Source organism: Gymnodraco acuticeps, unplaced genomic scaffold, assembly GCF_902827175.1.
Source record: "Gymnodraco acuticeps unplaced genomic scaffold, fGymAcu1.1, whole genome shotgun sequence".
In the NCBI taxonomy this organism is placed as follows: domain Eukaryota; kingdom Metazoa; phylum Chordata; class Actinopteri; order Perciformes; family Bathydraconidae; genus Gymnodraco; species Gymnodraco acuticeps.
The window spans coordinates 135335-147922 of NW_022989977.1; the positions used below are offsets into that span (position 1 = coordinate 135335).

The 12588-nt window shown below is 39.5% G+C and overlaps 2 protein-coding genes across 5 annotated transcripts; one reads left to right on the forward strand and one right to left on the reverse strand.

Moving 5' to 3' along the window:
- Positions 1-539: 539 nt before the first annotated feature.
- On the reverse strand, positions 540-12223 carry si:ch211-149k23.9 (germ cell-specific gene 1-like protein). 3 transcript variants are annotated; one of them, XM_034211447.1, is made up of 7 exons: positions 11969-12223; positions 9804-11055; positions 7257-7439; positions 7036-7083; positions 6765-6899; positions 6559-6670; positions 540-6428 (listed from the first exon to the last, which is right to left on the reverse strand). In XM_034211447.1, exons 2-7 carry the CDS (start codon positions 9997-9999, stop codon positions 6056-6058), a joined length of 1047 nt encoding a protein of 348 aa, XP_034067338.1. In that variant the 5' UTR covers positions 10000-11055; positions 11969-12223; the 3' UTR covers positions 540-6055. The 3 variants fall into 3 exon arrangements, with proteins under 3 accessions (XP_034067338.1, XP_034067336.1, XP_034067337.1); XM_034211445.1 differs by having other exon boundaries at positions 6765-6917; XM_034211446.1 differs by having other exon boundaries at positions 6765-6917; positions 11965-12223.
- Positions 1266-5027, forward strand: rcvrn2 (recoverin 2). Of its 2 annotated transcripts, XM_034211449.1 has the most exons (4): positions 1266-1302; positions 1436-1932; positions 3815-3926; positions 4521-5027. In XM_034211449.1, the coding sequence occupies exons 2-4, from the start codon at positions 1552-1554 to the stop codon at positions 4607-4609; spliced, it is 582 nt and encodes a 193-aa protein (XP_034067340.1). In that variant the 5' UTR covers positions 1266-1302; positions 1436-1551; the 3' UTR covers positions 4610-5027. The 2 variants fall into 2 exon arrangements, with proteins under 2 accessions (XP_034067340.1, XP_034067339.1); XM_034211448.1 differs by lacking the exon at positions 1266-1302 and having other exon boundaries at positions 1411-1932.
- Positions 12224-12588: the final 365 nt, after the last annotated feature.

The window sequence follows — 12588 nt, forward strand, 5'->3', positions numbered from 1 at the left end:
CGAGTCTAGGGTACAGGTCAGGTGTCAGAGAGTGACGAATTGGGAAAGCACTGAAGGGATGATGATGATGCTGCTAATTGGCTAAGGGTTGGATTGGGTGGGACGCAGCGGGTCAGGGTAATCCAATAGATGGACTCATGAGCATATTTATGGAGCAAAGACCATCCTGCTGCATAAATAAGACATGAAAGATAATCATACAGTGTTCAAAACTGAACAAATTTAAGCAAGTCAAGATAATTATTTCAGTCTATTCAAAGTATACACAAAGGAAATAGATTCCTGTAGGGAGATGGCTGTGATGACTAGGATGCAACCAGATAGGCCCAAAGGACTGGAACTGAGGAAATGGGTAGAAATGCTGAAATCAGTAAAAATGAAGACAAATGAAAGAGTATGAATGTTTGTGTCAGTTAGTTTGAATAACAGGAAGCATTTGGTGGGGAAAAATACACTTTGTGGCTGGAAAATTCAAATCCAGGACCAAGACAGGTTTAAAAGAAGGACAATATGGCGGCCAAAAAGCAAAAACACAATTATGCAGTATATTACACTTTTGTATTAAGAAAAGGCAGGCACAACTTTTAAACAATCTGCCCAGTAAAACCCAGGTTAGAGACAAAAATGCATTTTATAGGTCATCCCTGACGCTTGGATGGAGGTAATTTACAATGCCTTTAGTGATGTGGATGTGAGGGGCGTAGGTGGGATTTAAAGTGAGGGGGAGTTAAACTGCCTGGACAGATGGTAGTCTGGATTAGGTTTCAGTAGTCAACTAAACCCATTGAAAGGCCACTACAGAAAAAAGCAGACATACAGTGAATGAACTAATGCTAGCTTTAAAAAACAAACAAACACCTGGAGCGAATTTTCAACATGTCTGCTAATTTTCTGGTCAGTTTATAGAAGTAATGTTTAAGTTTCTAGCTTCTTAAATACTTCTCAATTCATCAAAAGGGTTGTAAGCACAATGAAACAGTGAAATGCTTAAAATAAATAAAGATTAGTATCTAAGTAAAGTAAAACCATAAACTTCTTAGACGGGAGGCATACCTCAGAAATCATAATATTCATAAATAATAAACAAAGGATTAAACTCAACAATCTCATATACTGTAGATCTTTCTAGACTAAGAGACCCAATAAAGAAAAGTATGGCTCAGCCACCTTAAATCCTGCATTAACAGAATTAACCCTCTCGCCCATGGGAGGCGTGCGTTCCCCCTGCCCTCCTTATCTCTTACTGTCTTACTTGTTGAGATACTCAAATCTTCAGCCATCATCTGCCGAAACAACACACAGGTGAGCTTTCCCTACAATCCTCACTATGCTATTTATTGATACGGAAGTTTAATCTATTAAACTAATTTCATTAGTGGACTTTACCATATGCGGTTTTTTTTTCTCTGTTCTCTTTGGCCTCTAACATCAACAGCAGAGGTCAAGCCAGAGGAGAAATAGTTGAAACAAAGGAGAAGTCCAAGTGGCACAGGAGAAATAAAACTCCAGTGGCAAATATTTGTCAGTGAGAACTGACCCTGAAAAACTACCATGGGAAATTCAACCAGTAGCGCATTATCGAAGGAGATCCTGAAGGACCTGAAGCTCACCACACACTTCACTGAGGATGAGATCTCCCAGTGGTACGAGAACTTTCAGACGCAGTGCCCGACAGGACGCATTACACCAGAAGAGTTTGAGCAGATCTACGCCCGCTTCTTCCCTGACAGCGATGCAAAGAGCTACGCACGACATGTGTTTCGCTCCTTTGACACAAACGACGATGGCACCTTGGACTTCAAGGAGTACATCATCGCACTGCACATGACTTCCACTGGGGAGCCGGCCAGGAAACTGGAGTGGGCCTTCTCGCTGTTTGACGTGGACAAGAACGGATACATCAACAAGACAGAAGTGACAGAGATCTGCCAGGTGAGGGGGAACATGCAGTGGGATGTTGCCTTTTCTAAATATTCATCTCATCTGTTGGAGAGTAGTTCCAACTATGTTGACAAGGAGTGCTAAAGAGAGAAATGTTATTTAATTTGACCATAATGTTCACCTTTATTGCTGCTACAAGAGAATGATATCAGACATTTAAGCTGTTTCGTTGCACAAGGTCTTCAGGGAAATGTCTTATTCAGTTGTCAGCGACAACAGAAAGACCAAACAAGAGGATTACTTGACATACAATCTAATACAATAATCCTGTGGTCTATACTACCTTTTAAGTTTACAATGTTTAGTTCTCTTTAACTTTTATGCTGGTGAGGCGTATTTTTTAACTCTGGTCATTTTATTTAAAACGTTTTGGAAATGTATATTTGGTTGCGTCTTATTGTCAAGTATTCCTGGTAGATCCTATAATATGAATTGCTATTTTTTGGAAAATTACCTTCCTTTTTATAGTATGTAGGTCTCAGTACTAATTGCCAGCCCATTTAGAGTGTCTATTTGAGCCTGATAATCTCTGTGATTATGAAGGCAATCCTATTCTTAAACAAGACTACCGTACTCATGTATTGCTTTTCCTAAAGAGGGACTGCTCGTCACCCCTGGGTCTAATCCACGTTCCTTTGATTCATGAGGTTGCCACTTTGAACTGTTTGATTTATTTATATATAATAATTACAGTAAAATAGTTGTTACCCTTTGTTTTCATAAATTCAAAACTCAGTCTTATGATGATTAAGTTTCTTACCTTAAGATAAATGTTTTAGTATGGTAAGAGGTTTAAACAGATCAGACGAGTATCCAGTTGGCAATAATAATGTGATTTAAATCCTGGCCAACTGGTCAGACTCCAATTGCATCACGTTTACAACCACTGCACCAACAAGCTACGTTTTATACCAACACTGACAAAAGTTCAACGGCCTACAATAGAATTATATACGTTGTGAAGAGGTTCGCAATAAACAGATCTGCAACATGCTTAGAAAATAACAATACTATTACAGAAAGATAATCCATTGATATTTGTTTTCATTGGTAGGTTTAAAGTGTGAAACAAGTGAGTGAGGAAGGCAGGATTTGTCACTCATTTTATTTGGTTTAGTCTACTATACTACACTAATATCATAGATTATTTTAGGAGAGAGTCAAAATACATTGTATTTTTAAGGCAATGTCAGAAATATTCAGAGGCAAAGGGCAAATCTGCCAAATCGTAGGTATTTTTCCCCATCAACACAATCAAAGTCTGTTCTTGTGTATGTAAATGACTCCAAATTATAATGCCAATTTATTCAAACTGTCCCTTTTAAATTGTTTTTCTCTACCTTGATTGAAAGTATGCTACTTGATACAGATCTGATTGAATTATCTATAAGTGACCAGTAACTGATTGTCATCTGTGAGCCCACTTTGTGAACTATTCTGTAAAATGGAGGGACAGTACAGCGAGAGAAGAGATGTCATCATGGTGTTTGGCCTGTGGCCTGAGTCTTGGCACTAATCCATGTTAATCTAAGTCTCTTAAATGTGGGAGATGAGTGCTTCAAGTGCTTCAAGGCCTTTAAATGGGACACACTTAAAGACCTGAACATAAAATGCACAGTCATTTACAAGTTATTTACAATCTGCGGGAATCTAGGTGGCATTTCCCTGAGGAATTACACTCCTGCTTTAGGTAGTTTAATTTATCGTGTATAAAATATCCTACATGGGTCTCCAGGATTGCTTTTTCAGCTGCAGCTGCCACATAATTGGCTTGCACATGTTTGTTTTATTTTCTGTGTGGACTTCCGTACATTATTTGTTTGAGAGAAATGAGGCAGCATTATCACCAATCTTTTACCCAACCCCCTCTCAGGCCATATTTAAGCTGATCCCCAAGGAGGAGCAGGCCAAGCTACCAGAGGATGAGAACACACCAGAGAAGAGAGCCAACAAGCTGTGGGCTTACTTCGAAAAGAAAGACAACGGTAAAGAAAACAACAAACGTGTCTATGCATTGTGCCCCCGTGGTTCATGACATCTGTTCTTACCCCGGCCTGTGTATGTTAGCAAAAGATGAACTCAGTGTAAGCTCTTAGTACCTTTCCTCAACAACTGTTCTTACATCCGGTACTGAAGATTACAGATGTTTGGCTTAACAATAATACAAGCAGTACATCCACCTGAGGGCACTTCCCCCCCCCCCAGTTACAGCATCACATGTGTCATGCAAGCTTTACTATGCTAGCATTAACCTTAAATTGACTCCACTGCCTTGCATGCTACTGTCATACATGCATGCGTACACACACACACACACACACACACACACACACACACACACACACACACACACACACACACACACACACACACACACACACACACACACACACACACACACACACACACACACACACACACACACACACACACACACACACACACACACACACACACAGGAGATAATCAGGATTTCTTAGATAAGATACAGATGTATAATTCAACCTCATCTTTACCCCTAACTCCTTAATGTATAATCTTTTTTACCATTTTCTCCTGCTTTCTTTTCCCCCTCACAGAGCGACTGGCTGAGGGAGAATTCATCAAGGGGGTGATTGAAAATGAGAATGCAATGCGTCTTATCCACTATGAGCCACCGAAGGAATAAAGTCATAACCATTTAATTCCCTCTCGTTAAAGTCTTTCAAACTCTTTTCCTCCTTGCTCTTGGATCCACTCCACCCCTCTGTGTAAATGCTCTTCCTGCTAAATATTGGTTGCAACTAATGTTTCAGTAAGTTTTGTTTATGTCAGATTGTTTTGCTAATGTTTGTCCTTTAATTGATATAATATTGAAGCTAAAAGAGGCCAATTAAGGCGTAGCGTTTAACATTTCTGCACAGGTAAAAAATAAGCTTTCTTGCTACTTCTTTTGTATAATAATAAACAATTCATAAGTATCATACTCGATAGGTAGCTTATTCAAGTTTTTTTTACAGAACTGGAAATGTCTACAAAAGGTTGTAGCTCTAACGTGTTGTACTGAATTCACTGTACAATAAATACATTAAAGGTTTTCTCATAAATCTGTGCTTAAAAATCGAGTTATTTGTCTCCCCCAGTAAACAGTAAATTCTTCATTGACCTAGAAACACACTGCATAATATGCTATAAAAAAATGGCTTTAAATTCTCAATTTTGTTGATCCCAGACAGTAAAGCCAGTGCTGTACCACACGTTAAACCGACTAAGGAACATATTGATGCATTTATTTAGAAATTGTTGCCTGTATAAATGTACATTCAACACAATTATTTCCCTGAAAGTGTGATGTTTCCATGGTGCAGAATTTTGTGTGCGGGTGTGTGCCAGCCTGCATTTCTTTCCAACTCCCCCCGACAACCTGCTCCCCCTCCACCTCTCCATCCCTTCACATGCTTCCCTCCTCCTTTCCATCCAACTCGGGATTACTGGTTTACACATAATCTTCTGTTCAACATCAGAGAGCAGACTTTTCAAAAGCTCTGTAATCTTTCTATCGCTATGTGTCTATCGTATGTATTTGTCTGTGCATCTGCAGAGAAACTGTGTTTGATGTAGCTTCTGGTATGCGTCCATTACATCTAAAGTTTGTCACAAGAGACAGAGGAGATTGAAAAAGGAAACATGTTGAATGTCCCACTCAGATAAATGAGATTATATTGTATATTTACTATGAATTACAGGATGATCTTTTCAACAGGAGAAGAAATCTGTCCTGTCTACACCTGATACATTGCGAGTTGATAAATAACCAATAAAACAATATAAACATGTATATGCCTTTGCAAATACAGACACACATTTACTTTTCTACCATGAGGCACTGAGAAAAACCCAGAAACAATCTTGCATGTCAGTGTGACACACAGTTGTAGTCTTTACAGTTTCATTATGCATAGATTTCCCCGGCCTTCAAACGCAAAATGTGTGTCCCAACCTCACTGGAAAATGGAAGAAGAAGAAAAGAAAAACTGAATCTGTTTGCTCACATTCATCCCTTTCAAGCTCGGTGAAAGTCTCTTTCCTTTTTTTGTTTTTCGGCTCTTATAAATTGATGGAAATCAAAGATCCACTAACAAGGGGAATCCACTCGGTCCATAGCATCATCCATCTCATCCATCTCTCTCTCACAGTCTTCACACCCTTCTGGCCCGCAGCCTCCTACTAAGACCAGTGTTGGTACGTCTCCATTTCCCATTCCAACCACGCTGCCATTCGGGGCCCACGCCACGTCAATCATGCCGTCCGGACACTGCAACAGGCCGCTGACAGAGTATAGCCCGCCCCCGGGAACGACCTCATCGTAGGAAGGAGCATGAGTGGCGGCTCTCGCTTCCTCCAATCGGAGCCTCTGTCTGCGGCGGAGCTCGATGATGGTCTTTGTGTAAGAGTTGAGTGTGACCACCGCGGCCCCCATACAGCAACTGAAGGACACCCAGGCAAGACTAGGAACAGAGCAGATTTAGGAGAGTTAGAGACAAAAGAGAGACATCATGAATTGTAAATAACAAATATATGAATGTGTATTCTTGAATAATCGGGTGTGTATGCTGCCTCTTAAGAGCAGCCACCTACGCGAAAGACCAGCCATAGTCCCAGGACTGAGGCCTCCAGTCTTTGGGGCCAACGATGACTGTCATCTGGAACACGGTGGTGAACATCATGTGGGCCACCATCCCAAGAAGACCTACAGGAAAGATCACAATGCAAATAGAGAATGCTGTATGTAGAATGAGGAGGTTATAAAGTCAGTGAAAGATAAATGATGAACTGAGTTTCACCTGATAACACAGTACAGATAGCTGCATAGGCATTGATTTTTAGCGAGTGCATCTCTTTATGGGAACACAAGACTTCCAGCCACATCAGTAAGAAGCCCATCCCCAGCAGACCGATGTATGTAAACTCTGAAATAACTGACAGCCAGAGCACACCTGCAACATTTAAAAATACAGGCACAATTGACACACTCACATTAATATGACACATATTTTCAAATAAGGCCGAAATAAAAATTTCACAAATAATTTTTTCAGCCAATACACAACTCACCTTGTGTTTCCCCAGGCGTTAAATCTATAAAGCTTCGACATTTCTCCCCTGCCAACCAAATTGTGAACAGATATGAAAAAATGAAGACAGAATATACATTTTTCGTTGAATTCAAATCAGAAAATATTTAGCAGAGAGATGAGACTGGAAAGAACCAATGAAAATCTAAGGAGGCTAAAAGAGCACGGAAATACTGTGACCTGATGCAAATGTTAGCTCACCATCGTTGTGTGTCTCGCAGCTCTCCCAGAAACCAGTGTGGAAGTATCTGAAAGCAAACTTGTCTTCTCCTGTCTCCCAGATGTACTGAACTGCATTAGCCATCTGTCGCTGTCTGATCCGAGCCAGCTCGTCCCTCCGGCCCGGAGACAGGGTGCGGTTGTACGGGTTCTGAGTGGGACTCTCTGTGGGACAGCAAGAGGTGGACAATAAGAAGAAAAAAAAACAGGTTCATTTCTGTGGCTGTCTATCCCTGTTGTGGATAATGGAGGTTGTGGTAACACTAAGTGCATTTAACCACGACGATTACAATTATAACAGCAAGAAAATTGCCTTCAAATATGCAAAAGCTTTTCATGTGCTGGTGCAATACATACAAATATAACTTCGCACTGTACATTTGACATTTATATACATTTTTTATGCCATTCTTGTTTCATACACTAAATGTAAATAATATCCTACTTTTGTATTGTTCCAGCTGTAATTTAGCCCGTCAATAGTGTTTCATTTGGCAGATAGTTTAGATATTCTTTCTTCACGGTCAACTTTTTTGTTTTAGTTTTTTTTTGTTCTGTTTTATCTTCTATTTTGCAATGTTTATATTGTATAATTGTTTATTTTCTACTCTTTTTTTATTTCTAAATATGTGTAATACATTGTTTTTCATGCTGCTGCAATGAAAACTTTCCGCAATTTGTGCAGGCATCAACAACTGTTGTTTAATACAGTACACGCATGACATGCACAGACACACAGTGTGCAAACTGCATTTGCCCTTACACTTCAGAAATATCTAATAGCATCTTTGACAAAATATTACCTTGTCTAAAAACGTAATGCATGAATTGTCTGAGAGGAGAATTACAAACACACATTTTGTTTGCAGCTTAACCCTGATTTTGTTGGAGAAAAACATGTTTTTAGTTTAGATTGAGAGACAGAGAGAAAATAATGGGCACAAATCTAGTTGGTTTCTCACACCATGGTCTCAAAAGTATCATGCCTGTGTTTTTCAGTCACATGCAGGCTTGGCAGCACCATGTCGTGCCACGTGTGTTTGTATCAGTTTTAAAAACATAAGGGACAGTTAAAGCTACCACTGTGAAGATATTTCTGAACAAATACACAAAGTACATGTAGATGATTTTTTGATGCGGTAAGAGCTGTTAATCCCATTGTGGATTAAGAATATCTGTTGAGAAATAAAAACCAGGCAGCAGCCAATGTCCAATAAACCCTAAAACATGGGATCTGCCATCATACCCCACAGATTAATACTACACCATAATTAAGTTCACTGCAGGAAGGTATGTGCAAAAAGAGATTAAAAAAGAAACCAGGGACAATCACAAGGGGAGAAACATGTCAGTTTATCCAGTCAGATTATTTTTGAGGTATTGTTTCTGGTTATGCAGTAATACAGTCCTAGAATTCAATACTCATATAATCAGGTTCAAAAGTGAAGGCCAAAATGTTGGTGAGTTCAACGCCAGAAAGCTGCATTTAATATCTTCACATATTTTGAAAGACTCAGAGATAATACACAATAACAAGCTAACCGCATGCACAGACATTCAACTAAAATGTGATCTGATATACCATATACTGAACACACAAGATACTTTCAATTGCAGAGAAACATTTTGGTCCATCAACATGTAGGCTCATTCTTGACCATGGTAACTTTAACAATCCTGAAGTCCACTTGCTAGCTTTTATCTTTCTTTAAAATGAATAAGAGCTTTCACTCACATATCAGTGCACTTGATAAGAGTCTGCAGCTGAAGGCAGTGAGTTGCAGATGAAAGCAACACAAAAACCTTAAGTAGACCTTCAATCTTAATTGTTTTTGTCAAATTATCTTGATGTCTTGATGTATAAATAAATGATAAAACTACTGTACCATTGGAATTAGAAAGTAGTGATTATTAAAGCATCCCAAAAACAATGGTGCATTATCCTGCTGAGGGTATCTGTCTGAAACAGAGTAACCTGTGGCAATAATGTACAGTACCTGGTCAATAACAATGTTTCGACTATTGAGAAAGACTAGGAAAGCATCACAGACTGTTGATGCCAGGTATCCATGAGCTCACACTGTTTCCGACACATTTCTTGTGAAATGCCCGTGAGCGTGTCCCAACAGATATGGATTATGTGGACCACAGGCAACTTTCTTTTGTGCCTTTGATGATCCAACTCATAGATGAATTCAATACGGCATGACAAGTATCTGTGCCCCCATGAATGTTTTGCTTATCAGTAATTGAATGTCTTTGCTCAGACTGCATACTTAGCTGTTCTGTTGAGACTATATTGATTGTCAAAACCAAGAGGGAGCTTTTTGATAACTAGAAAAAGTGTTCCTTTAAAAAAGTGGGTATTAGGATACATTTAAATACACTCATTTGTATGTAATCATGTAACTAAAAGTGAAGTTAAAGTTACAGTATACATAAAGGAAGCAATAAAGAAACACAATAAAGCAATAGGAAGCAAACAAAGCTTCACAGAACACTTTGATGTGGAGAGGTAAGGACATCTACCTGTGGTGTAAGGCTCGCTGTTGTTCTGACCACAGTTCTTCATTTTGACTGGCGACAGGCAGAGAGGCTTCACCACCTTGTGGGTGCCCTCGCACCAGTAAGAGGTGCAGAGGGCCAGGATGGAGAGGGCCAGAGCCAGAGAGGTCAAGGTCAGGGAGAGCAGGGAGCGAGAGCGACGGGACATTCGCTCCAGCATGGCCACGCAGGAGAAGAGGGAGGCAGGGCGAGGCCAGCGAGAGAGGGGGGACAAAGTGAGGCAAAGAGGGGGGAGATGCTGCACGTGGAAATAGGACGAACAGGGCAGAGGGTATAACTGCAGTCACAGATGGTGCTGGGAGGGCAGATGTTTTGGGATGGTTTAAAGAGGTGATGAGCTTCCAGGTTTAGATGGAGAGAAAACAATTAATGTGATGTAACTGTTTAAACAAAAGATGACCAAACACAGCTGACAAAGCGATACTTTAAAGACAGATTGATTAAAAGATAGGATAGCGAGGGGGGGGGGAGCCGGATAAGATGCTCTGAAGTTGATACACGTGGGAAAGGACAGATGGAACGGAAAATGAACAAGAGGGGATTTAGGTGGACGTAGGTTCAGTCCGGGAGAAATGCAAGGACTCCACGGTATGCTGGACAGAAAGATTTAATGTGATATCCTGCTATTGATCCCTGTGGTGAATGATGGCCATACATCCCCTGACCTCAGACCCCTTTGTGCTCACTTTAAAGATCAATGCAACAGTTACAAAAGAGTTATACAAAATGCTTGGATTTATCACTAAAATGTGTATATCTAAGGAGATGGAGGATATCCTTAAACCCAATCCATCTCCTGGCAAGAAAGTAAGATTAAATGTTTAAATGAAACTAAAAAGGCTAAAAACAGGGTCTTCAGATGGTGACATTTAAATGTGTTGATAAGAAGGGCTTAAGAAGGGCTTATGAAAGAATAATAATAATGCTAGTGCTATCCGGTGACCCCAGCTAATATCTCCCCTCCTCCTGATTAACACACTCAGGCCTGACCCTGCCTCTCATGATTAACTCCACTGTGGGACACTCAGTGGAAGAAGAGATTACTTTTCTTTTGATGAAATTATGGATAAACCACAGATCTAAATGAATGTTTTGCTAGTAATCCCTGATAATCTTCTTTTATCTGTTGGTGTTAGGTGTGTTTTAGTGTGAAGTGCATCCTGACCATGTCTGCTCTCTCTCTCTCATGCAATATCTGCCTGTAAGCCCCCAGACCCTGAAACACAACAGAGCAGAAGTTAAACAAGGGATTGTATAGAAATCTCTGATCTGCATGAAACACATGCCAATGTTGGTTTCTAGAATCTGAATAAAGTTGACAATATACAGCACATGATACAAATACCTACATACACGTTAGGGCATTAGGATGCATAATGAAGGAAACAACTACAATCTGTATGTTTAGTATATCGTTTTCTATTTACTGTATCTGTAAACACATTGTATTCTGCGTCTTGATGTTATCTACAATATTTCCTCCACACTCAATACAATTTGTTCTCAATTAAGAACATTTCTCTTAAGCGTTATATACTGAACTTATGTAATCAAAATACGTTTGTTGGAGTTTATTCCATTAATGAATTCAGTGCAAGCTTATTTATAGATACAACGCGTTAACACCACTTGTACTATGTCTGACAAGATGCATTGACAGGTTTGTCTGTCTTTACAAATGTTAAGTAGCTGATTAGAAATGGTACCAGCACATTATCTGAATATCTGATATATGTACTAAATGTATATAATAGTAGTAATGAGAAAAGCAATGCGCATATATATATATATATATATATCGCAGTTCTGTATTCTTAAAACTGTAAGTACTGGTTATTATTTTTGATTGTTTTGTTTGTAAGCCACAGAAAAAAGTTGAACATGTAAATTATAATTTTCCAGTTGGTAAAATCTTCATTTTAATAGTTGTATCCAACATCAGTCCAAAACCTAGAGCAACTCAATTAAAAACCATCATAAATACTTGACAAAAGCATCACTTTTTGACATTTGAAACGCAGGTACCAGTAACTGGTATTTTGAAGTAAAGATTACAGAAATTATAAATGTTCTGTTGATTGACTAATCAATAGAGTCATAGTTAGTTTTTAAAAGTGACAAGTACCTACCAAAGATATTTCCCTTGTCCCTTGTAGCACTTCAGGGCAAACATGAGGTAACTATCAGGATGAAAAGGTGAAATAAAAAAGGTCCACTTGTTGCAGTCCTGTAAAGCTACAGTCCTCTGTTATCTCTGCCCTGGTCAAGAGCCTTTAATCAAAAAGCTCCTTAAGTACTTGATTTTAGTCGCTCCATCTTGAACTGATTTTAAGGGTCACTACCCTCTTGATCTTTTCCCTCAGTATCCGTCACTTGTGTTTCTCCTCCAGGATGAGTCAGTGATGCTTACCTCTCCAGATGAGATCCTCCCTTTAATCCTCCTGGCCAATAGTCGGACAGAGATGCACCGATGGAGACTGTCTGTCTCCACGCCACTCTCTTTTCTGGCTTTCTTGGGAATTGATGTCACAACCCCATCCTGAATCGTGTAATCCCTCTAAGTCCATCTGTTACTGTGGTGCCCTCTCTTTTCCCGTGTCTGTCTCTTTTGAGTGGATGGTCCTTTGCAATCTCCCAAAAACTTTTGTTAAATGTAACTTTTTCTCTGTATTTATTTCGAAAACTCAAAGTTTGGATAACACTGTGAACCGTCTTATCCATAGGAATGGGCATTTGCTTTTTTCCCTTA